The following is a 25,140-nucleotide window of genomic DNA, read 5'->3' on the forward strand; positions in this document are numbered from 1 at the left end:
GAAAAACAATGCTGGGATAAGTGGATTTTATCTCTACTTACACTAAATGTCAGGTTTTGTTAAGCTGATTACGGCAAATGTGCATCTTCTGTGTGGCACTTCCCATGTACCTCTGAGATAAGGACTCCATCAACTTGGGTGGAATAATTTATGCACTGCTGTATGCTCATAAATAATTATTTCTATTCAAAATGTGTTGGGTACTGAGTGAGAAAAGACAAGAGGTTAGGACACATTTAAGACCCCTCTTGTGTTAAGAGGCCAATTAATTCCAATAACTCTGATTTCAGCACTCAGATATTATCAGTCATTGGTTTTTCCCATTTTAAACCAGAGTGACAATCACAGTCAAATCTTTAGTCTCAGGGCCACTGTAAGAATGAAATGTAATGATGAGTGAAGGCTAACTGATGTCATTCAGGGAGTTCTTTCTCGCAGTCTAGTATGACAGTATGCTCAATCAGATGACTAGACAATCGTTAAATATGAGACTTTAGTAGACCCATATATATAAGCTGGCAGGGCAATTACCAAAAACAAGAAGGAAGAACATGAAAATCTACCCACTTTGGTATGAAAAGTAAATTAAAAGGATTTGTAAATGAGGATTTGTAGAAGATGAAAAAGAGTAAGAGAGTTGCATAAACTGCTGTAGAGGTCTACCAGCATTCAATGAATACTATTACATTTAAAAACTGACCCGATATAGGTTATAAAAAACAGTAGGATAATGTTTGGGAAATAGGTGGCAATGACTGCAGAAGCAATGCGCTTGTACAAGGGAAAACTAACTTCTTTGAAGTCAAGTGGGCTACCATGTCATAAGAGCTACTGTTTTTAGGTCTCACCTGAGATACCGCATGCGCTGCCGCTTAGAAGTCTATTGTTCTTACAGGCTTTGGGAACATTCAGGTTTCCCACCTTTAGATTCGAAACACACACTACCTTCAATTGAACTCCAACAAGCAGCAAACAAAAGGTAGGCGTTGGATGTGAATTAGCCATCACAAAGTTTTAAGACTTAGAGGCTGTTTCTAGTATTAAAAAAACTAGAGGTGCTGCAGTCTGCATTATCTGAAGAAAACTAACGTCTTATATTCCCGCTTTCAAGTATTGCAGATGTTCTAAGATCAGACATAAAAATATCAGTTACAGTCACATACGATTATATTTGGAAAGAGATTAACAGACGAGCCATTCTAATATCATTGCACTTGTAGCGTGAGATTGAGTAAAATACTGATTGAGTAAAATACTGATACATTTTGAAAGTACACAGCAACGGCCCATAATGGAAAGTCATTAATTCAGAACAACTAGGCAATGTTCCACAGATAGGACGACAACCATTTCCTTTCTTAGATTAACGCTAAAAGGAAAATTATTCTGTTAATTTAGTTTTTTGTTGGCCATTCATACAAATATTGTGCCATTTAAATATGCATTGTTAATGGTTAATTTCAGGATGATTTGATTCCAAGTGCAGTACACTTCTAAAACAAAAAAACAGTTTGGAAAACAAAAGCAACTACCCCAGCAAACACTTCCTTTTCAAATCCATACAAATCGAATCATTTTTAAAATCTATTGTATTGTAAGTGTATTTAATAGAGTATATTACTCCTGAGGAGATGTTGGAGCACTTCGAAAAGCCTAGAAAATGTACGTGAAGATCGATGGGATTTGGTAGAACCCTTTATTTTGGTACGTTAAATGCTATCCACCCAACCAAGCCACTGAACCATAAGACTGAAGCAAGCCGGACTGATTATGAAAACTACTTTTCTTTAAACTGGACATAGTTGGCAAGGGTCCCCATGTTATGCTTGGCACTTCAATAAGTTCAGACCTTTGGGCTACTGTGTGTTGCATTTTGATTCTTACATTCATTAGATGCTTTTCGGTTTGAACACCCCAGCACAAACTGCTGGCTGATGGCACATGATAGACAGTCACTTGGTAGCTATGTGCTGCTTTTTGTTTTAGCTTGAACTCCATAATTTCATTTACTTAAAAAGCACCAAACCACGGAACTGAGAATACTCATACTAGAGAGTGTGGGTTACAACTATAATGGTATAGAACGTTTGGACACTTCTCTCAATATAGCCATGCATTCCTCTGGGAGGTTGAAATAGACAAACTCTAAGACTTCAGGTCACAAATTGCGAGGTTCAACTATTTGGGGTCTAGGTGCCTGTGTTGGCCCCGATTATGCGTGAGAAGATATGGTGTATGTGGGAGCTTTATGTAAGGCCTGATTGACATACGAGGGTTGTGGCCCAAGTTGGTGCCAGCAGGATAAGGGTCGTGGACACCTGCCTCATTTTTCTCATCATGTATTGGATGGGGGCGGGGGACAGTTTATCCACAGTGCATTGTCCATAGACCGCAGGTACGAGTCCCTAGAGGCACATTTTTGGCATTTTGCAATTTTGGGAGTGGGGAACAGGTCCGTTGTTGGGGTCTCCCACTTATTGGAAGTACTTGTGGAGGACTGGTTGGTGGAGTTCCCCCACTTGGACTTGATGATGTATCCTGCTGCGCAGATACGCTAAGTTGTTCTTCACTCCTGGCAAATGTTCCTGAAGCGGTTGAATGTTGTTGGGATTGTCCGATGCCAAATATGTTGTGCTAGTGCAGAGAGCTGGGTAGAATGTGTGCCACCCTTCCTCTGGATGTAAAACTTGGCTGTCATGTTATCTGTCTTCAGTAGTACTGTATTCTCCCATATGATGTGGAGGAACGTTTTGAGGGCTAGTGTAATGGTCCAAGAAATCCGCAAAAACCTAGGAGTCATCACTGACGACCAACGTTCAATGCAAGAGTATGTTAAGACCACATGTGGCAAATGCTTTGCCATTCTGAAACTACTGAGAAGGATTCTAATAGCTTGGTGCAAAACCATGGTCCAGGCCGTTATAACAAGCAGACTGGACGATGGCAATGCATTGTTTCTAGGCATGGTTGACTACCTTTTTTCAAGATTGCAGTTAATCCAAAATGCAGCAACCAAGCTGATTTGCAATATAGACAGGTTTGGATCTGCTTCAGCCTGTCTAACCACTCTACATTGGCTGCCTATGCGCAAACAAGCCGATTTTAAACCTTTGTGCTACACTCATAACGCATTACATGATGAGGGCCCAGAGATCCTACAAATCAGAGTGGATTTTTATAAACCCATTCGAGAGCTAAGATCCAGTGATTTGGCCCTGGCTAAAATCAAGAGGATAAGAAAAACTAGATCGGCAGGCCAATCCTTTTCCTATTTGGCTGTAGTTCAGTGGAATTTCCTTCCTTCCTTAAATTCGTCTTAAAACCTGGCCTTTTCTGGGTTAGCAAATGCTATAATATCCTTTGTTCTGTGTGATATCTTAGTTGCTACTCAGCGTCGTGCTATCCCCTAGGGGATAAGTGTTGCGCTTTAGAAATAAAAAAAAAACATGGTTCTGAGAAAGTACAAATTAGGTAATGGAGACAAATGTTTGATAGACCGAAATAATCAAAAATGCACCGACAGAGAAATTCAATGGACCTAAAGGAAACCAGGTTACACATTTTGACTGCATCCACCAAACTGATTTTTTTTTTTTTTTTTTTTTTTTTTTTTTTTACTCAATATTTCACAAATGGGTTTCATTTGAGAACTTGGTGTCAAACACCAGTGGAAAAGACATCCAGTTTGAGAAAAATTGATAAACCGTGTTAGAAATTATTGTTAATATAAAGTGATTATGCAAATGAGGAGAGTACCTTCCACCTTATCTTCCTGAAACCCATATTCAGAATCCAAGCTAGCTCTTAGCTCAGAATCCAAGCTAGCTCATAGCTCAGACTGATACTATGTGCAGTGCAGTAAACTACAAGTTTTCTTGTTGAGTACAACTATTTTTAAAACATTTATATACAACATTAAAAAAACATTTCTAAATAAGTTCCTATACATACATAGTTGGTGAAAAGATATGCGATTACAGAACGTAGTAAAATGAAGTTCGGTTTAAAGCATTAATATTTGCTAATAAATGCCATTACAGCAAGAAAAAGGAGGACACAATAACTGCCAATAAATGGCAACAACTTAAAAACAATTTATACAGACCTACAGCATCATGAAATATACATGCACTATTTTTCCTGACTATCTTAAGATGCCTAAAATAGTCCAGAAAAACACTTACAAATCGAGGTGGCTGTTTGCAATTTCGAGGTTCAATTTCTAGAGATTTGTTGAACAAGTAGTCTGTAAACGTTTTCTCTGATTCGTTATCCATTGGATTGAGATTTTCAAAAAACCTCTAAAATGACATAAGAATAGTGCCAGTCACATTAGTATAAGATTTAATAAGTGAGGAACTTTGTGTGCCACAAATTAAAGTTGCAAAACAGAACGTATAAGGCAGAAAGTCCAACAGAAAATGTATTCAGCTACAATCTAAGTTCTATATCATATGTGTTATCGCCAGTAAGATTCTTAATCCTATAAAAGCAATTGCTTCTGGATCTCTTGCTTGGCATTGGTCATGTAAAAATACCTGGTACATACTTGTTAATTTATCAGATTACTTCATTTGAGATAAGTCTGCTGGGAACTGTGATTCACCCTGTGAGTGTCATGTTCGGTGAGGCCAGTAAAATCACTGTATGAATGCCATACGTGGGTGTTATCGTGATAACTGTATTCATCCAATTGCATTGGATTAGTTTGCTGTATCTAACTAAGACCGGTTTCCATTCTCAATATTAGTAATACTTTTGGAGTAATTCTTCATTCTTTTATACATACAAGCGCAGCATGTCAAATGCTAGTTTATCCTACAACATAAGGGAAACTACCAAAATCAGTGTATAAAACCAAAAGACTCCGAAAACAATTCTGGTCTACACTACTCACAAACCTATCATATCGATCCAGAAACAAATGTTCTTATGATCTTGTTCATTTCACATTGATGCCCTGTGCAACAAAACATGAATTTTTATGCAGCACTGTTAGATTTATTTCATACCCTTATATCAGCTTCTATTCGTAAACAGTAGGGTTGGTTTTGGTACTGCTGAATTTCTCCAGTAATTTCAGCCACTTTTCTTCTTTTACTGAAATTTATCAATTCTTTTCCTGGTCTTTTAAGAAAATCAGGATTCCCTTCTTCAGTTTTTAGAATATTTGTTAAATATATTCCTGTTAAAGAGAAAGACGATCAAAATGTGTGTGCAGCTTGGAATGTTACACACGAAGGATACATATCTCTACAATGGTATCTCTGAGAACGATACAAATGGCAACACATCATAATCCAATAAATTGTAGGCAAGACTTTCACAGAAATAAAATTGGATGAATGCTATAAACTTAAAGGCAACCCGAATTCCAATAGATATAAACCTAGGTTCTGTCATTCTGATAAGAATGTAAACAAATGGTTGAAAATTAGCTACACTTTTTTTTTTTAAAAACCTTTATTGTGCAGAAATTGCTCACAAATACGGGCCTACAACCCATCGGGCCGGCCACCACAATTATAGAAGCACATTGGGCAGGACAGAAGCTCCAGCAGGGCACCACAGTAATCCAAACGGGAATCAAAGGCGAAAAGCCACAGAGCAACCACCACGAGCAGGATGAGAGAAGGTTGATTTTATAATAGAAAAAGGGGTATAGCAGAATAATGGCAATCATTAAGGTCCAGAGGGCCGTGGCGGGCCTCGAGCAAGCAGTAATACAGAACACAGGAAAATTCAAAAAGAACAGTTACATTTTAGCAGAGGCAGAACGTGAGTCCCACATTAGTAAGCAATTGCAACCGCTGCCCAGCGCCCACCCACCACTACGAGAACACACAATGATACACAGAACGGAAAATAGGCTTGCAAAACAAAGAGCCCTCCGCTACAACAACCCAGGGGAGGGAAGAAAAAAAAAAGGGGAGGGGGGGAAAAAGGGAAAGGACATCGGGAAAAAGGGGGGAAGAAAGAACGCGGCATCACAGCATGCGCCCCATGGCTAACAAAGCACTCAAAAATAGACCGGCACAGGGAACCAGTGGTAACAGGAGTAATAGATGCGTAGTAAACTGTGACGGCAGGGAGACCAGAAGGCCCATGCTAGCAAAAAACACCCCAGGGGGCCCACATGCAGACACCGCGTCCCGAAAAAAGGGATACATAAGAGCCATAGAACCAAAAAGGGAAAAAAGGGGGAAAAAACTAAATGACAGACCCCCCCCCCACCCCGCACACCCCACCCTGCACCCCTGCAGAAGGCTATGGCCTACCCCCCCAGCAGCGTGCCTGTCGCCCTAACCAGAAACCCGAAATATAGAAGAGTTAAAAGTAAAGAAAGAACCACAAAGACAAAAAGAAGAAGGGGAAATAGGGAAACAACGACGGGAGAGGAGCCACATAATCAAAACCATCAGCTCCCACCCCCCTGTCCAAACATACTCAGTGCCCATGGGAAGATAGTAATTACAAGGATAAGCTCCAGGAACATGAAGGAGAATCGAACATAGTCATACAGTCACAAACGGATCATCCGACCATACCGCAAAATAATAGTCCACCGAGGCAAGTTCATCTCAACCCTGTCCTCGTCTATCCAAAGCCGTAGGCATACAACGCACCAGGAACCAGATCATGAGGAACCAGAGGCGAATAGCAGGGAGTCCAATCGTCAATCCACAAAAGTCATATCGATGTCGACCCAGATGAACAGGAAAAGACGGCAACCACCGCAGGAAATGCAGGCACAGTTCCGCCGACAATAGGAGGAAAGCCGTCTCGGCGGAGCAACCACAGGATCTTCGTTCGGCCATTCGAGGCAAAAAAGGAATGGGAGATCCAACGAGACCGGTCCGGACGGGACCCGGACGGCGGACCCCCAGCACAGGAGAAATCACATGATGATTGAGAGCAGCGGGCATCCGTACACCCAAACAAGCGGCAGCCACCGGGTCCACGACCTCCAGGAGAGTCCCAGCAGCACACAGCAGCGATGAAGCCGCACACACCGAGGAGGGCCCAGCAGGCCCGGCAAAATGTTCATCATCCAGTCCAGCGATAGGTGCGGTCATGGAAGCACTCCAGGAGCGCAAGGCGGCGAGAATGTCGCCAAGCGTAGGCTCACCTTTACGGTATTCAGCAAACGTGCCATGCGGCGGGCCAGCGTCGCCAGTCTCGGCCAGGCTGAGAGACAGGGAGCCGGCCGCCATCTTGAAAGCCCGGCGGGGCCGCGGCAATCTCCGACCCCCGTCCGGCCACAAGCGGGGTCACACAGGATACAGCCGACCACAAGCAGAGGCACCCCCAGGGCAGGAAGGCAGGCCACCAGGATAAGGAGGGTCGCCGGCTCCCCCACGCCACCGGCTCCGTTCTCCGAGTCCGGGCGGAGGGACTCAAGATGGCCGGACAGGAGAACAAAGGGGAGACGAGCCACATACACGGTCAACCCCCGTCCATGGAAGGCAGCGCCTCAACACCAGGCCGCAGGATCGCCGGTCCAGGCCCGGAGAGCCGTCACCGGTCTAATTGCACATCGGCCTCTCCGACCGAGCCCACACCGCCACCAAGGGCCGGCTACAGCGCTCCGCCCCGCCCGGGCGCCGCCGAGTTTCAGGCCCGCCCGCTCCGGAGACCCCGAAGCGAACAAGGGCGCAGCTCAGGATCCGCGGCACCTAGGAACAGACGGATCAGACGGTAAGTGCCAGCGAAATGTCTTAGTTCCATAGTCTACCAAAGAATACTTCCCGGGGCAGGATAAGACACAGGATAGACGTTCCAGGCAGGAAAGCGAACGGAGCCGAGCTAAAACGCGGCCATCGCGGACGCGAGCTTGGCTCCTCCCCCGAAAATTAGCTACACTCTTAATGCACAAGTTACTTACCTTCGGTAACGATATATCTGTAAGAAACAGTAGTTAGTGTTAGATTCCTTACCTTAGAATATCCCCAAGCGTCAGACTGGATCTGGAAAGTGTTGTGTAGCAGTACCCCTGCGCGTCGGTAGGTGTCTTCCGCGGCTCCACGTCCGTCATCGGCGTCGCTGGCGCCGGGATGACGTCGGAGTACTTAGACGCCGCCCTCGTGCGCTGACGTCAGTTCTTATACACAGCTTTTCCGCGCCAGATACGCAGAGCCTTGATAAAAACCTACATTGGTGCCATGAAACTAGGGCCCTCAAGGGGAAGAACCTTAACCCTAGATATCGTTTCGCAGGCTGGGGAGAATGGGTGGGGCGGTAAGGAATCTAACACCAACTACTTTTTCTTACAGATATATCGTTACCGAAGGTAACTAACTTGTGCATCTGAAAGAAACAGGTTAGTGTTAGATTCCTTACCTTAGAATAGATACCCCAGCAATACCAACCCTGGTGGTGGGTCGGCGAACCAATGATCACACCAGAAAGTCCTGGAGAACAGAACAGCCGAAAAAGCCATCTCTCCGGACTTTACTCTCCAGGCAGTAGCGTCTAGCGAACGTGTGCAGCGAGGCCCACGTAGCTGCCTGACAGATGTCCTGCAATGGGACTCCCCAACCCAGGGCAGTAGTAGCCGCCGTGGCCCGAGTGGAATGGGCACACAGACCAACAGGAGGCTCCTTTTTAGCCAGTTAATAACAAGCCTTTATGCACAAAACTACCCATCGAGAAATGGTTCGTTTGTGCACCGCCCGTCCCTTCTTAGCGCCCACATAACCAACAAAGAGCTGGTCCTTCACCTGGAACTGGCATGTGCGGTCCAGATAGAATGAGAGCGCACGTTTTGGGTCCAGACGGTGGTGCCTCTCTTCCTCTTTCGAGGGATGCAGAGGCGGAAAGAAGGTGGGCAAGGTGATTGACTGCCGGATGTGAAAGGCTGTAACCACCTTGGGCAGGAAAGAAGGACACGTTCTTAAAACAACTTTGTCCGGATGGACAGAAAGAAAAGGAGGCTTAGAAGACAGAGCCTGGAGCTCACTCACTCCCCTGGCAGAAGTGATGGCAACCAGGAATGCAGTGTTAAGAGTAAGAAGACGTAAGAAGACGAAGTGGGCAATTGTTAAGTGGCTCGAAGGGAGCCCACATCAAATCAAGTCCCACTGAGGCATCACGAAAGGAACAGGAGGAAACATGTGAGTGATGCCTTTCAAGAATCTATTTAAAACAGGGGACTTGAAAAGAGAAAGCTGATCAGGAAGCCTTAAGAAGGCTGAAATGTCAGAGAGGTAGCCTTTGATAGTGCCCAGAGCAGAGCCCTGCTGGGCAAGAGAAAGAAGAAAGAGGAGAACCTCTGAAAGGGGGGCAGAAAGGGGATCCACAGCCTTTGCTGTGCACCATGCCACAAATTTGTTCCACCTGCAGGTGTATTCTGATTTTGTAGAGGGACGCCTGGTTGCCAGAATGACATCACAGACTTCAGGAGGCAAGTCAAATGGCCTCAACTGTTGCCGCTCAATCTCCAAGCATGGAGGAGGAGACTGGACAGGTTCAGGTGGAGGAACGTCCCCTGCTTCTGCGACAGTCGCGCCTGGTCTTCTTCAGCACTCTGGGCAGAAGTGGTATAGTCAGAAAGGCGTACAACAGACCGCAGCTCCACTCGCGACGAAAAGCGTCTCCGAGCGAGTGCCGCCTTGGAAATTCCAACGCGCAGAACTGAAGACATTGCGTATTCTCTTCTGTGGCGAATAGATCTAACCAAGGCTCTCCCCACTGCTGAAAGATATCTTGCGCCACGTCCGAGTACATACGCCATTCGTGATCCATCATGCACCGACGGCTGAGTTTGTCCACCCTGGCGTTCAGGGAACCTGCCAGGTGTTGAACCACCAGGGACAAGCCCTGGTGTTACAGCCATTGCCAGAGGCGCAGAGCCTCCTGACAAAGGGTCCACGACCCCACCCCGCCCTGTTTGTTGCAGTACCACATGGCGGTGGTGTTGTCCATGAACACCTGCACTACACCTCCCTGGACGGAGGGATGGAAGTCTTTAAGTGCAAGCCGGATCGCCCGCAGCTCCATAAGGTTGATATGCAGCCGAGACTCCGCCGGAGACCAGAGCCTCTGATCTCCCTCTTGCCCATGTGGCCCCCCATCCCAGGAGGAACGCATCCGTCACCACTACGTGCTCCGGTTGGGGTAGGGATAGAGATCTGCCGCTGACCCAATCGCGGTCCGTGAGCCACCACTGCAACTGTCTTGCAGTGCCCTCCGAGATCAGGACGTGGTCGGACAGGTTGGCCTGATGCTGGGCCCACTGAAACTTCAGGTCCTACTGCAGAGCCCGCATCCGCCACCTGGCGTGATGCACCAGAAGGATGCAGGAGGCCATCAGCCCCAGAAGCCGCAGCGTCAATCTGACCGAGACTCGGGATAAAGGCTGAAAGATCGGAATCCGAGCCTGAATATCCCGAACCCGCTGTTCGGGAGGATAAACCAGAAACTGCGCCGAATCCAGAACCGCTCCGATGAAGAGGAGCTTCTGAGAGGGACACAGGTGTGACTTTGGCACATTGATGGAGAACCCCAGCAGGTACAGGAGGTCGGCCATAGTCTGGAGGTGGCTGACGACTGTCTGGGGCGAGCCCGCCTTCAACAACCAGTCGTCAAGATAGGGGAAGACTGACACCACTCATCTGCGCAGATGAGCTGCGACCACCACCATCATTTTCGTGAACACCCGAGGGGCGCTGGTAAGGCCGAAGGGGAGCACGGTAAACTGAAAATGCTCGTGGCCTACCGTGTACCGCAGGTAACGCCGGCAGGACGGGGATGTGAAAATATGCGTCCTGCAAGTCCAATGCTAGCATCCAGTCTCCGGGGTCTAGGGCAGCTAAGACCTGAGCCAAAGTCAGCATCTTGAACTTCTCCTTCCGGAGGAAGTCGTTGACGTTCCGCAGGTCCAAGATAGGGCGTAGGCCCCCTTTGCCCTTCTTGGGAACCAGAAAGTAGTGGGAGTAACAACCACACCCTACTTCTGGCCCAGGAACGCGCTCAATGGCCCCCTTGGACAAGAGGGCCGTAACTTCCTCTTGCAGAAGTTGCAAGTGATCCCCCGACACGCGGTGGTACTGCGGTGGCATGGTTGGAGGAGTCGCCTTGAAGGGGAGGGAGTAGCCCATTCGGACGATTTGCAGCATCCACCTGTCCGATGTGATGGTGCGCCAGTGGAGGAGGTGAAGGCAAACCCTGCCCCCCACTGGCGTCAAATGGGCCTGAAAGCTCGGACTAGGAAGGCTTTGAGGCGGATGCTGCGGAGGTGGATGTGGACTGGCCTCGCCGCTGTTCCCTGGCACCGCCACGGCGGTTACCACGGCCGCCGCCACGCTGGATGTTAGTCTGTGGCCCGTGGCTGCAGGACGTGAGGGGGCGCCCCTTCCTTGGCCACGAAAGGAGCGAAAGGCAGAAGTTTGCTGGCGCTGGCCAGACAGGCCCAAAGACTTGGCCGTAGCCCTGGAGTCCTTGAAATGCTCAAGCGCACTGTCTGCCTTGTCGCCAAAGAGGCGACGGCCATTAAACGGCATGTCCATGAGTGTGTTCTGGACAATAGCCGAGAAGTTGGCGGACCTCAGCCAGGTGTGGCGGCGAACCGCCACCATCGTGGAAATCGCACTGCCTAGTGAGTTTGTGGTATCCAGCCCACATCGAATAGAGTACAGTGCTGCATCTCGCCCTTCCGCAAGGGCTAGAGCGAGTTTTGCCCGGGCCTCCTCCGGGCAGACTGGCAGCACGTCCGCAACCGTGTCCCACAGAGAGTGGGTGTAACGGGCCAAAAGGCAAGCGGTGTTGACTGACAGCAACCTCAAACTAAGCGAGGAGAACAGCTTCTTACCGAACTGGTTATACCTTTTGGATTCCCCATCAGGAGGGGCAGTCAGGAATGCGGTCTGGGAGTTAGAGGCCTGGATAACCAGGCTCTCGGGGTGGGGTGGGTGGACAGGAAGCTAGGGTCGCCCGGGGCCGGGCCGTGGCGTCTGGCCACGTTCCGATCTACAGGGGGGCCTGAAGCGCGCTTGGACCAGGTGCCCAACAGAACGTCAGTAAGGGCCTCATTAAACGGCAGTAGAGGCTCCGAAGAGCATGCCTGCGGTTGGAGGACCTCGGTGAGGAGGTAAGTCCTCACTGCCGCGAAGGGGAGCTCAAGAGCCAAGGCCTTGGCCGCCCTCGTCAAGACCACACTGTAAGCAGCCCCCTCCTCCGTAGCCACGGTAGGAGGGGAGACAAATCCAGTGTCGGGCGAAGTGTCCAGACCACTGGCCTCCCCTCGCTCAACTGCCCAGTCCGGATACAACTGGGACTCCCGTGCCAGAGGGTCCTCAGAACCCTCCCAATCCTCCTCGCACCCTATCTCCTGATAGTCAGGTCCAAAGGATGGGGCCGTATCATAGAAGAATTGCTCTTCTCTCGGCGTCGAGCGACGCCAGTCTGACGCCGGATCCGGACAGAGGGGGGGACCGGGGACAACGTCGTCCGGGGTCGAGGGAGTCACCCTGGGGGACAGCGCCGGCAGAGGGGTCGTGAGGTCAACCAGCGGCGACCCAGATCCGGACCTGGTCCATCCAGTGGGGCCCTGCGGCGTCGGGACCGGAGTCGTCTACGGCGCCGGGGCCGAAGCACCTGATGGCGCCGGGGCCGAAGCACCTGATGGCGCCGGAGCCACCGGCCCGCTAGGGCACATAGACGGACCCACGGGGCCCGGAGGCATCTCCGAAGGGCCCGTTGGAGGGGAGCGATTCCTCATGGCTACGAGGAAGGCACTGATCTCCTTCGGCGTCGCGTTCAGCCCAGGGACCGGCGGGTATGGAGCTGGGCACGGCGCCAGCGTCTCCGGCGGAGCCACATGGGCGGTGTAGCCCGAACCCCCGTCCGCATCGCGCGAGCGTCGGGGGGAGTCGGAATAGCGGCGGCGTCTCTTCGACTTCTTGTGCCTCTTACCTGAGGACTTGGAGCCCGACGAGTGGTGTCGACATGCCGAGCTGTGATGACTGGCCCCGCGACCGATCCCTCGACCTCCTCCTGGCCCGGGACCGTGAACAGCGCGGGCCGACTGCCAGAGCTCGAGGTGCTTACGGGACCGCTCCCGCCTAGCCTTCGACGTCAAGGCCCGGCAGTCGGGGCACGACTTGTCATCGTGGTCTGCCCCAAGGCAATAGAGGCACCGACGGTTGGGGGTCGGTAACCGACATCAGGCGGTTACAGTCGGCACAGGGTTTGATCCCGGGCATCCCTATCGGCACCGAGAGTCGTATCGACACGGAAAAGGATCCAAAAGAGATCGAAAAAGTTAGTAAAAAATTGACTAAGAAATCCTGCTTTTTCCGGATCTGCGCTTGCTGGCGTGGAAAAAAGAAGAACTGATGTTAGCGCGCGAGGGTGGCATCGAAGTACTCTGACGACGTCATCCCGGTGCCAACGATGCCGACGACGGCCGCGGACGACGCCTACCGACGTGCAGGGGTAGTGCTACGCAAAACTTTCCGGATCCAGTCTGATGCCTGGGGATATTCTAAGGTAAGGGATCTAACACTAACCTGTTTCTTTCAGATACTTGATACTGTACACTGGAAATATGCCTGGCGTTGATGTAGACGGCCAAAGACAGTTCAGGAGCCACAGACAAGACAGGGGACTAGTGGTCAAAAAATTTGATGGTTAGGCTCATTTGCCACTTGTGTACTGGGTTCCATCATACTATGGCTCTGCCAAATGAGCCTAATACACCCTTTTCCCACTTGATTCTCAGAGTAGCGATGGCAAGCAGTCAAAGGCTAGTTAGCGATCAATCAGAATACAACCAACAGACACAATAATGTAATGTCCAGCCCAGTGCTAATCTTTGGTTGATAAGAAAGTGCATTAATCTCACAGCAAAACCAAATGCTACACAGTTTAACACAGTGTTGTATTTTCTTATCCAAAACCCAGTTAGGTGTTAAAACCCTACTGGGGCCATCTCTAGTCTAGACATGTTTATGTTTACAATGTCTGGTCAACCGTATGAGCATAGGCATTAATCAGGCACAGATGTAGTTCTCTCTGGGTTATCCCACTGGCAAATGCGTAGATCAGTTTAAAGGCTTTTATCACAATGAGCTTACACAAACAAAAAAAGTACTCGTTCACAGGGCAGATTTCTTTGCACGCTCAGTCTCTTAGTCTGTCCACAGCTAGCCCTTACTTTACCTGCTTGGTGGAGCTGCGCCACTGGTACAAGGCAGGAAACCCATACCTGCAGTAGTGGCTTCAGTGGTGCTGAACTGCAGTGGCAGCCTTACTCGGGTCACGGACTGCTGGACAGGGATCACTGCAGTAGGCCTGCATGATTGCACCAAAATTCGACATTTGCGGATTCCAAGGCCAGTTGTAGACGGGTGCTCGCTCAAATCAGTTTCAGCCTTCTGGGCATGACCTTCCGCAGTAGCCATCTTTGGCAGTCTCTGCCTCGGTGTCAGATCAAGTCTTGTGCATCGGCAATAATAGTAATTCTTTTCTGGGTAGTTCCCCTGCCAGGCAGGCAGCAGAAACATCAGTTTGTATTTCTGGTACACAGCAGAATGCCTGATGACACTATGGTGCTCCATACTTGTTTCCTGTCCAGGGAAGACATGGCTTGGCAGTTCGGGCTGGACTGTTCCCATGAGGCACAGGGTCAAGAATGATTTGCATAGAGCTGTGTCTGAACTGGGGTGGCGAAGTGAGCTAAAGAACGATGATTGATTCAACCCAGATCTGTGACTGGGGTGAGTGTCTGAAAAGTTTCAACGCTCCGTCCATCATCTCCTTATGTTTGCTTTGTCCACAAGGAACTCCTCATTCTCTTGATCCCTTTTCAACTTACCCTTGTGAAATGTTGGGGCTCTGCTGATGATCTTGTGATACAAGGTAGTGTCATCAGGAGGGCATGGCTTTGCAATGTAGACATCTGGGTCCTTATCTGCAGGGTAAAATCATCCCATGAGTCAACCCTGGCACCTGGGCCAAACAATACCTCAAATGTATCAAGCGGGTGCGAGGGACTCCCTTCCCCATAAGAGGAGGGATGTGGTCCCTCTGGGGAGTGTGTTTGAGAAGGGGGTGGTGGAGTAGGGGGTGGTGGAGTAGGAGGCGGTGCAGGGTGAGAAAGTGGTGCTGGACTAGTGCCCCAGTCACAATGCTTCCTCAACCTCCTCTGAAGTCAGCTTCAACTTGCAGGAAAGAAAGTCTTGCTCCTTTGGAGGTGACTTGGTGATAATCCTCCCTCTTGGAGGATGGAAGGCGAGATGTTGTCGACCTCCTCCTGGAGCTGAAGCAGGATACTCTTCTCTTGGTCATCCAACCCCATTGACGTCGGGACTTTGGGTTGCAAACACTTCGACACAGAGCGTGGGTTTTGGACATCTCACGGCAAATGGCCTTCTAGCGCTGAAGAAATCTTGCAAACTGGTTTCAGTGCGGGCTTTGAAAGTGTTGTCTGCACCTATGGCCAGGTCTGGAGCAGCAACTTCAGTGTTGGTGGTTGGCTCAGACTCAGTTCCAAGGACTTTGTTCAGTGCCGACCATGTCCTTCAGGCAGTGTTGTACCAGAAGCCGGAGTGTGGGCTTCTGGGCATGATGCCTGACCACCTCCGAGGCAGTGCTTGACCTATCCGTGCCGATGAGGTGGTGTTGAGGGGACGAGGGGTAGCGGTGTTGAACTCACACTCAATGTCTTATGTTGGACAGCATGTGGCTCTTCTACCTCGGAGTGACTGGTTCTGTGCTGAAGCAAAGGGTCTGGTGCCCTGAGGACTCTGGCTCTGCCTCAACATCTTGATCCCCAAAAAGGTTAGGGTAGTCACACTCCTAGCAGTGTAATATGGTTTGCTGAGCTAGGAGCTTATCTCGTCAGTACCAGAACATCTTTTATTTTTAAGTTGAGGCAGGGGACGCATGATGCCTTGTCGTGCTCGTTGTGCTGCGATGAAAGACACAAATTACAGAACCGAAGGTGATCTGTCCCGTGGTATGTAGATTGGCAATGTGGACAGTACTTGTAAGGGTTCTTTCCATCATGGAGTCTAAATTCTTGATGAAAGACAAAGAGGAGAAGGCCCGTGAAGGGACAAGTGCCCTTGGGTAATGGAAGTAACCCGTCATCGGGGTCGACGGAGGTTACTGCTGTCAAAGCAGAAGGATGATTATTTATGAGAATCTGGTTGGGAGAACTGAGAGGTACCGGTTACTAACATCACAATGTGTCAACTTGAAGCTTGCAGGATACACGTCCATAGCAGACGGTGGAAAGAAACAATCTAACAATGGAGCCGATGACCTTGCACATTACCAGTAATAGGTGGAGTAGACATACCTTCCGACTCAAAGACTTTTTCAAAGAAAAATAAGTTGCTCACATCTGAGCCAACAACATATGGCAAGAGTATGCACAGCATGTGTAGCAACAGCTACACATGCCACGAACATGATCTTACACCACTGGAAGAAAGAAACTGGCCTCGCCCAGAAGGCATCTTTGTCTTGGGTATGCTATGTTCACAGTTAAAATGCCATTATATTGAACAAATATTTTAAAATTAAAGAAGACAAGTTATGAAAGAAACTTTATCTGTATCTATGAGTGCAACCTCTCCATTAACCAATCCTGTGGTTATCATACTCCACTGTTAAAACCTTTGTAGAGTACCTCTTAAATAATTGGTATACCAGAAAAGGCAAAATAGCAGGATGAGCAAGCTCTTACATTTAATTATGCTAGGCGGTGCGGCTGCTCAATCCTGCAGAGAATCCAAAGGAGGAGCTCATGTTGCAGTCGAAGCAGTTACCAATATCGGCCTGGAGGTCTCAACTTCCCAAAGAAGCACATGGTCCATGTAAATACAGCCCAGATGCTGCAACTAGAGAATGAGCAACCGCTGGATCTCTGAAGGTTGCATTTGTCGAACCAATGCCTGCCAATCAGTTCTGAGGTGCTATTCCTTCATTGCAGCTCCTGCCCCAAGTGAATTGGCTGCCGAGAGTGCCAATCAGTGCTAGCTGACTGGCGATAACATGATTACGGAGCGAGGCTTCACTACAGGCTAAGCCAGACACGCAGATTTCGTCCTAAAAGTAAAGTAGTAACTGTTGCCTCATCAAGCCCTTTAATATAGGAACTAACTCTTGAACTGAACTGCTTTCAGTGAACTGCACCTTTACCTCATCTATGCCTTTGACTCGAACTAAAGAGCTATAATCAATCGTCAGTAGATTTGTTGAGCACTTTTTGTCTATGTTGTGCATCCTTGAGATGAGTGTGGGGTGAGAGAACATATCGAAGGCTGCAGAGAGGTCTAGGAGGATCAGTGTCACAGTCTCTCCTCGGCATAGTAGAGCTCGGATGTTGTTGGTAGCCGCAAAGTACACACTTACCTTTTGTAAGGGGTGCATCAGGGGGGCCTTAGGCCCCCTGGCACCTTTGGAATTGCATTTGCAATTTGCGATTACCAATTTGGTAATCGCAATTTGCGAATGCATTCCCATTCATTCCTAGGGGCCTGTAGGCCCATAGGAATTAATGGAGTCATATTAGCTAATAGCGATTCGCAATTACCGAGTCGCTATTAGCTAACGTTTAGGATTTGCAAAATGTATTGCAAATCCGACATGCATAAGGATTTGCAATAACCAAATAGCGATTCGCTATTTGGTAATCACAAATCCTACTTTTGATGCATGTGGCAGATAGTCACTTCTAGGATGATGAGAGGGTGACATAGCTGGTGAGGGACTGTATTTGCAATTGTTCTGTTGCATCTAAACACAATTGAATTGGGTCTAAAAAGCTTCTTAACTTCAGTAACTGTTTCTGGTAGATACTCGATCTAAAAGCAATTTACTCACCTCTAAATTACTCCCAGGCACCAGACAAGATACAGAATATTTACACAGCAGTGCCCAAGTAGGTCACGCCACGAGCCTCTGCATTGACTTTGTTCTGCCCAGGAAGATACGATAAAGCCATGCATAAGCGTCACCACCACTGCGTGTTGATGTTAGTGTTTTCCTTGACTGTCTATATCCCAATATCAATTAAAGATATCAGTGAGCAGATGTCTAGTGTGGGTCCTTTTTAGATGGATAAGAAGGAAAATGCTACTTACCAGTATGCATCTGTTCTTGGTTTGTAGAGCTATAGATTCGTATACTGTAGCATAGATCGCCATCTGGTGTTGGGCTCGGATGTTTGCACTTTGATATTGTAGAATTCTTTGTAGTCACGAGATAGGTGACTACTCCTTTGGTTAGTAGTGTGCATGAGCATAGACCCCATCTCCAGATTGTTTTCGCCATAAAGGTTGATGATGGATTGAGATAGAAAAAGAAAGACGTCCATGTGTAATGTATCTAAGTAAGATATTACTGCAATAGACACAGGTATCCGGGGAGGCGGTGGGCGTATACAAATCTACAGCTCTACATGCCAAGAACAGATGCATACTGGTTAGTAGCATTTTCCGTTTGAGGCATATGAGCTGTAGATTGTATACTGTAGCATAGACTACACAGCAGTTGTGCCTTAGCAGTGTTTACCTGTATCGGTTGCAGTAGTTTGAAACAGTGTTTTTAGTACAGCTTGGCCCACACTAGCTTGTTCTTTTGCTTGCACATCCACACAGTAATGTTAAGTGAATGTGTGTGGTGTAGACCATGTTGCTGCTTTACAAATGTCATTCATGGGGATTTTCCCCAAGAATGCCACAGATGCCCCTATTTTGCGTCTGGAATGTGCCCTAGGGGGAATTGATAATGTACGCTTTGCTTTTTGATAGCATACTTGAATGGTTTGAACAATCCACCTGGCATTTCCAGATTTTGATATAGGATTGCCCTTATGTGGTGGTGAGAAAGCTACAAAAAGTTGTTTAGTTTTCCTGAAACTTTTTGTTTTTGTCAATGTAGTAAAGAATAGCTCTTTTAACGTCAAGCGTATGAAGAGCCCGTTCTGCTACTGAGTCTGGTTGCGGAAAGAAGACGGGGAGCTCAACCGACTGGTTAAGGTGAAATGGAGAGACTACTTTAGGTAGGAATTTAGGGGTTGTCCTAAGAACCACTTTGTTGTGATGTATTTGCAAAAATGGTTCTTGTATGGTTAATGCCTGGAGTTCACTAACTCTCCTGAGATATGTGATGGCCACAAGGAAGGCTACTTTCCAGGTGAGAAATTGTAACTCACATTTGTGTATAGGTTCAAATGGGGGACCCATGAGCCTGGTAAGGACAATGTTTAGATTCCAGAACGGAAAGGTTGGAATTCTGGGAGGAATTATCCTTTTAAGACCTTCCATGAATGCTTTAATGGCAGGAACCCTAAACAATGACAATTGGTGTCTGTTTTGCAAGTAGCAAGGTAACAGACAGAGACAGATATTTCCTGAGGGAAGATGACAGTTGTATCCGAGATGTAGAACGTTCATCTGTGTATGCTGAGGTACACAGTCAGCTGCTAAACCCAGAGATCTTTGCTGTATAATCAGTTTGCTTCTGTAGAAGGGGAGGGGGTTAGGCTACTCTGTCTTATAATATGACAGGACTTTTCATAACATGCATTTCATTGACAATGCTGATGCTATTTTTGCTAGGCAGTTTTCCGCTTTTGGCACATATACTGCATTCTAGAGCATGATAGTTTAAATAAACATTTCAACTTCCTGAGTGTCTCTTTCATATGTTATTGTGGAAGAGTACAAGTGGGTGAGCGAAAGGGAGTGTCACCTCGATCCCGGAGATATTCTGGAGTGTTGAGTTCTGGGGTGTCAATTCACTTGTTCCTCTGGTCATGAGTAGGAGGACAAGTAAGACACTTTAGCAAGTCGGACTCGGGCTCGTGGTACTAAGGTGGTATGGTGACTCAGTCCCTATCTACTAATGTCATATGGTCCCAACCACAGTCCTGTACCTGAGCAGAATCCCTGCAACACCATAGTAGGACAGAACCAATGACACCATCGACAAACTTGTGAGCGCACCGCCTCTCTGCCCCCAATTTCCCTGGAACTGTGCTGGACAGTAGATGTCAGACTTTTGGGCATGGAGTTCAGTATTACATAGTAGATAGTAAATTAAAACAATTCCAATAGGATACAGCTGAGCTATGCAAAGCAATAAGCACTAGAACGAGAAGCATGAATAAGATTTCTTAACTGTACAGAGTGCTTGTAAGGTTTTTCGGGGAAAGCTGCGGAGAAAAGCTTGAACAGTTTGACAAGCCATTTCTAAATTAATAGGTCAACTGTAATTATACAAACAATTAAATTCAAGCAATACCTTAATATTAATGTGGACTAAAATTACTAGCTTACCAAAGAAAGGCACACAGGGTGGGTTAATTGACTTGAGTTTTGCTAAGTATTTTTTAAAATGATCTTGACTTAATTCAACTGCTTCGTCCAATGCTTTTCTTTTTCTCTCTTGCAATGCCTAACAAACAAAAAATAACATTGGTAAAAAAAATTGACACAGAGCAAAAAGTGCATGTGGCTTCAAAAGCATTCGACCATGACCGTACACATATTATGGTTGTTAATATTGCTCCATACCCTTGATTTAAATGGAAATTCAAGCATGAGTGCACAAAGGTACACCATCAGAGAGATAAAGTCCCAACTTCCAAAGCCCTGCTTGAGTCCCCAGTCTTAATTCAAACCACTCTCTACAAGCCCATCCTTGAGGGCATAACAGCATACCACCCTGAATACGAGGAGCTATCATGCCCTAAATTAGGGCATAATAGCACCCCACCCAGTTCCAGGTTGCATGGGCCCATGCTTACTCCATGCATAAATGTGGTCTGTGACCCTGGTTACCAGCTTAACAAAGGGCTAGGCCCAAAGGTTAAACCATTACGTTAACAACACATACATAGGCCATTTACACATGGATGGTGTAGTTTGTTTGGCCGGTGCATGGTCTGCAACCAGGCATTACATAGGTCTCGGTCTCTCTCTCGGTCTCTCGCTCGGTCTATCTTTCTCTCAGCATTTGGACTGTTCAGTAATCTGAAATTGGGCCAGCATAAAACCCAAGGTTTTGATGTTAGTGTGCTAAATATTGATCAGGTGCAATCCATGTAATGCAGTATATATTGCAACAACTGCTGTATTTAAAGACTAAATCTATGTTTTGTACACAGTTATCAGTTCCTCCGATTTAACTTTAACAATTAGCAGTATGTGTTTAATTTGCTACATGTAATATCATAGTACATCTCGCTGACTTTGAGATACTAGATTCCAAAATGCAAATTATGCTACTGGGTCCAACTTCTGAAGAAAGAACCACAAGCTTCCCCCAACATACAAAGACACACGCACAAGTTAATACGTTCACCAAAGAAACGGAAACTGTTCTAATAGCAGATGGGACAAGAATAAACATCTCTTAATTGTTGGTTCCTATTGTTTTTCTGATCTTTATATTTTGGCATATACCTCTGTTCAAGCGTCTTAATGCTACTCCTAGTGCCTAAAATACTACGGAATGCAGATACTCTTTCAAACACAAACATTTAAAGCGCAAACAACCTGACTTACACATTGCAAGGCTGCAAGCAAGAATATGTGCACTTCAACTTTATTTTTTATGGAGTGTTATGCGCCTGTTAGCAAGTTAAGAAACAAGTGAGCAGGGGATAGTAAGTTGGCTACCAGATAATCCTCTGAAGAAATTTGTATCTGCTCTAGAAAGTTCAGAGTGGAGCCCCCCATAGATCTAGAAGCCCCATAAGGAATTCGAAAAGAAAACTAACCTCAAATGTGTGATCCAGTCTGTAAACAGGCACAGAATTGACAGCACTCACAATCTCCAGCACTCCATTGAAGTTATTCAAGTCTTGAAAAACCTGCAGTATCTCTATGATCCGGCTGAAAACTGCTACTCGCTCCTCAAAGTTTTCGGATTCCACTAGACACCTAATTCAATAGAAATAAAAGCAGTTAAAATCTTTCTAGTGCGTTATCCCTAGTGAGGTCTAGTATTAAATGATCATAATACACTTTTCTCAGTTAAGAGCTAATTTTATTTTTAGAGCATAAACAATTCTATCATTATCACCTTTCTGTCTAAAAAAAAAAAAGATGCATGGGAAAAAACAAAAAAGATATTATGAAATATTTCACAAGGATTTGAATTCATATCATGTCAGATAGCAGGTAGCTGCTACGGCCAGAAAGCTCAAATTTAACCACAAATTTTAGGACTTTGGCTTGGCTGGCACCTGTGTGCAGATAACTGGGCACCTTTAGCCATTCCTCCGCTCTGAGGCTACTGAGATCGGATCTTTCCACACACTATGCTTGTGCAGTAGCAACATTTTTGGGACTGATGTGGGCGAAGAGAAGATCTGCTTTGAATTGATCATGACTTATACTATGATTATACGATTGCGATATATTAGTTTTGCTTTTATTGGTTTCATCAAGCTTGATTTTATGGAATGTTATTATAGCTGTGGTGTATATTACGTCTAACCTAAATCTTAAATGATTTACCTGGTTGTAATATTTCCTTATTACCAATGTATATATGCATTGGGTCTGTTCTATTGCATTTATCCTTGTACTGTATTTTATTGACTTTTAAGGCTTCGCCGAATTATTGACTTGACTTTTATATAAAAATCATCGATATCTCAGTTGAAAGAATCTTATACCATAGAAAACCATATATGTCACAGATTATGTAAAATATAGTGGAGACTGCTAAAGCTTATAACTCCTGAGAGGGGAGAAGGGTAAAGTTACCTTCACGGCGACTGCATTACTTTTACACAGTAGACTCTTTTTTTATTATTAGCTTGAGGATATTTCTGTAATTTAGTAACAAACTGGAAACAGCTTCTAAAGCTATTTTTTACAGAGATGTGTGCATAGCTACCATATATGCGTGTGAACTTCTTACACAGTACACCTCCCATTCCTGCCAACACACGCTAATTTCCTTCAAGTTAATGTAAGCACTGGCAAAGCCATCAGCTCTGGCAAGCTGCTGCAATGGTTAATATTTTTTTTATTGCACGCATACACCATAGAATTAAAAGCAAAACATTTGAAATGCTGAGGTATGCAATAAAAATATTAAATGTAAAAAATAATTAACCATTCCATATAATTTTAATAGAAGAGTAAATGTGCTTACTTGCAGGCAAGTGTATTTAAAACATGAACTGAAAACCTATTTAATTTTTATTACAAAAAGTGGTTCTATTGGCTTTGAACTGCTACATCCTGAACAGACAGTTTGAACACAAGGCATAGATACTAAAAACGATAAAAAGCACACTAAAGTAACATTCTTCCTCAGGCCAGGCTATGAAGTTCCCTTCTTTTCGGATGGATATGCACATGTCATCAGGCACCACAATGCTGTAAGCTTACAGTGCAAGAGAGCCAGTGGCAGAGGTGGGCTGCTCAATGGCCCATGCTGTATGTTGTGGTTCCCGAACGCAAAATTTGAATGACCATTGTACTAACCGAAGGATAAGGAGGGAAGACCCAAAGCCCCTTTATGATTTATATAAATATGCATTTCTTTTTGTATTCATGTTTTTGGTTGCATGAGGCTGGCTAAACAGCTAATGTCTCTAGGCCAGACCTAAAAGGGGCAGTGTGTGATTTGTGACAAATGGCTGAAGGGCTGGTGCTGAAAGACTATGAATTAAGAGTAATGAACTTGCTATGTATCTTCTTCTCATTGAAGGGGGAAATCTACTGGGGACTTTGTCCAGCATGCATGGGCAACTGTAGGCATGGACTCAGCTTTTGTACCACTGGTACCAACACGGAGTGATGAGTGCCAAATGGCTGTCCTAAGGAAACCAATTTCCGCTTGTGCTACTTCTGGAAGTAGGTCAACACAGAAGGCAACAAACAGACTTGTATACTTGTTGGTACGGTGCACCTTCCGAACAGGAGTACTGGGCTTCCCTGGGGGGAACTTGGCTGGGGCTTCTACTTTCTTTTACGTCTCTTATGCTTTGGGGGAACTGGGGATATGGCCAAACAATGAGATAGGACTCTGTTTCTACTTGTGCCAGGGCTCTCAGCTCACTGAGTTGCTCCACCTTTCTCAACAGCCAACTGCAAAGCAGGACAGCCTAGATCACCCACAGGATGAAGGAGTGGGTTACGAGAAGGGCCTATTCAATCACAGTGTCACTGCAGCAGAAACCTAGAAACGTCCCACAGGAGAAGCTGTGCTTGACTTTAAAATACATTGATGGAGGCACTGGAGCCATGGCAACCCTTGACCCTGTCACCAGGCAGGTCGCCCCCCTCAGCCGCCACACGGTCCTCCTGTGCCGCTGTCCCGCTGCCACTACCCGATGTGTCCTGACCGCCTTCTCCAGCTCCACAGACGGTCTTGCTTGGTTTGCCTGTGCTTGTTTATTTACAGATTCCGACCTTTCATTTCCGTTGCCACTGATTGTTTTTACTGTTTATTGTCGCTTACTGGTGCCCTTTGAGCCCTTCCCCTCTGCCCCCTTTTGCCGTTTGTGTCACCCCCGCACCCGCTCCCCTCCCTCGCGCTTCCCGTCGCTGCTTCCCATGTGGCCCCGCCCCCCTCGTGCCCATTTCGCCGCCCCGCCTCCCAGCTGGTCCTCCCTCCCACAGCCCCTCATATGGAGGCCGCGCAGTGGCCCACGGACCCTACTCCTGCCAAGCCTGCAAATTCACCTGCGTCCAAACCTGCACCCCACCGTCAGGACCAGGCAACAACAACCACCTCAAGTGCATCCTGCTCAACACCCGCTCCGTCCACAAGCACGCTGTCGAACTCTGGGACCTCCGCACCAGACGTCGCCTTCCTCACGGAAACCTGGACCCCCGACATCGCCATAGCCATCCCGGACGGCTACAAGATCACTCGAAAGGACTGCGTCAACTAATCCGGAGGAGGAATCACCATCATTTACAGGAACACCATCGGCGTCACGACCAACTCCGAAGATGCCCTCACCACCGCCGAACACCTACACTTCCAGATCCACACCGACCCCAAGACCACCCTCAGAGGAACCCTCATCTACAGACCCCCGGGCCCACGCACACAATTCAGTGAAGCCATCGCCGACTTCATCAGCCCGCGCGCCTTCGCCTCATCAGACTACATCCTCCTAGGGGACCTGAACTTCCACCTGGAGAACAACAACGA

At 47.0% G+C, this 25,140-nt stretch overlaps 1 protein-coding gene across 2 annotated transcripts in view; it reads right to left on the reverse strand.

The window, feature by feature from the left end:
* Nucleotides 1-25,140, reverse strand: part of SOS2 (SOS Ras/Rho guanine nucleotide exchange factor 2) — a 358,219-nt gene that overhangs the window by 44,297 nt on the left and 288,782 nt on the right. For both annotated transcript variants that reach the window (XM_078659714.1, XM_078659715.1), the window contains 4 exons: nt 21,737-21,899; nt 20,292-20,409; nt 5,013-5,185; nt 4,185-4,301 (listed from right to left, as the gene is read on the reverse strand). In XM_078659714.1, the coding sequence (XP_078515840.1) occupies nt 4,185-4,301; nt 5,013-5,185; nt 20,292-20,409; nt 21,737-21,899 (571 nt within the window). The remainder of the gene's footprint in view (nt 1-4,184; nt 4,302-5,012; nt 5,186-20,291; nt 20,410-21,736; nt 21,900-25,140) is intronic.

The sequence above is a fragment of the Lissotriton helveticus genome, chromosome 9 (genome assembly GCF_964261635.1).
Source record: "Lissotriton helveticus chromosome 9, aLisHel1.1, whole genome shotgun sequence".
Classification (NCBI taxonomy): domain Eukaryota; kingdom Metazoa; phylum Chordata; class Amphibia; order Caudata; family Salamandridae; genus Lissotriton; species Lissotriton helveticus.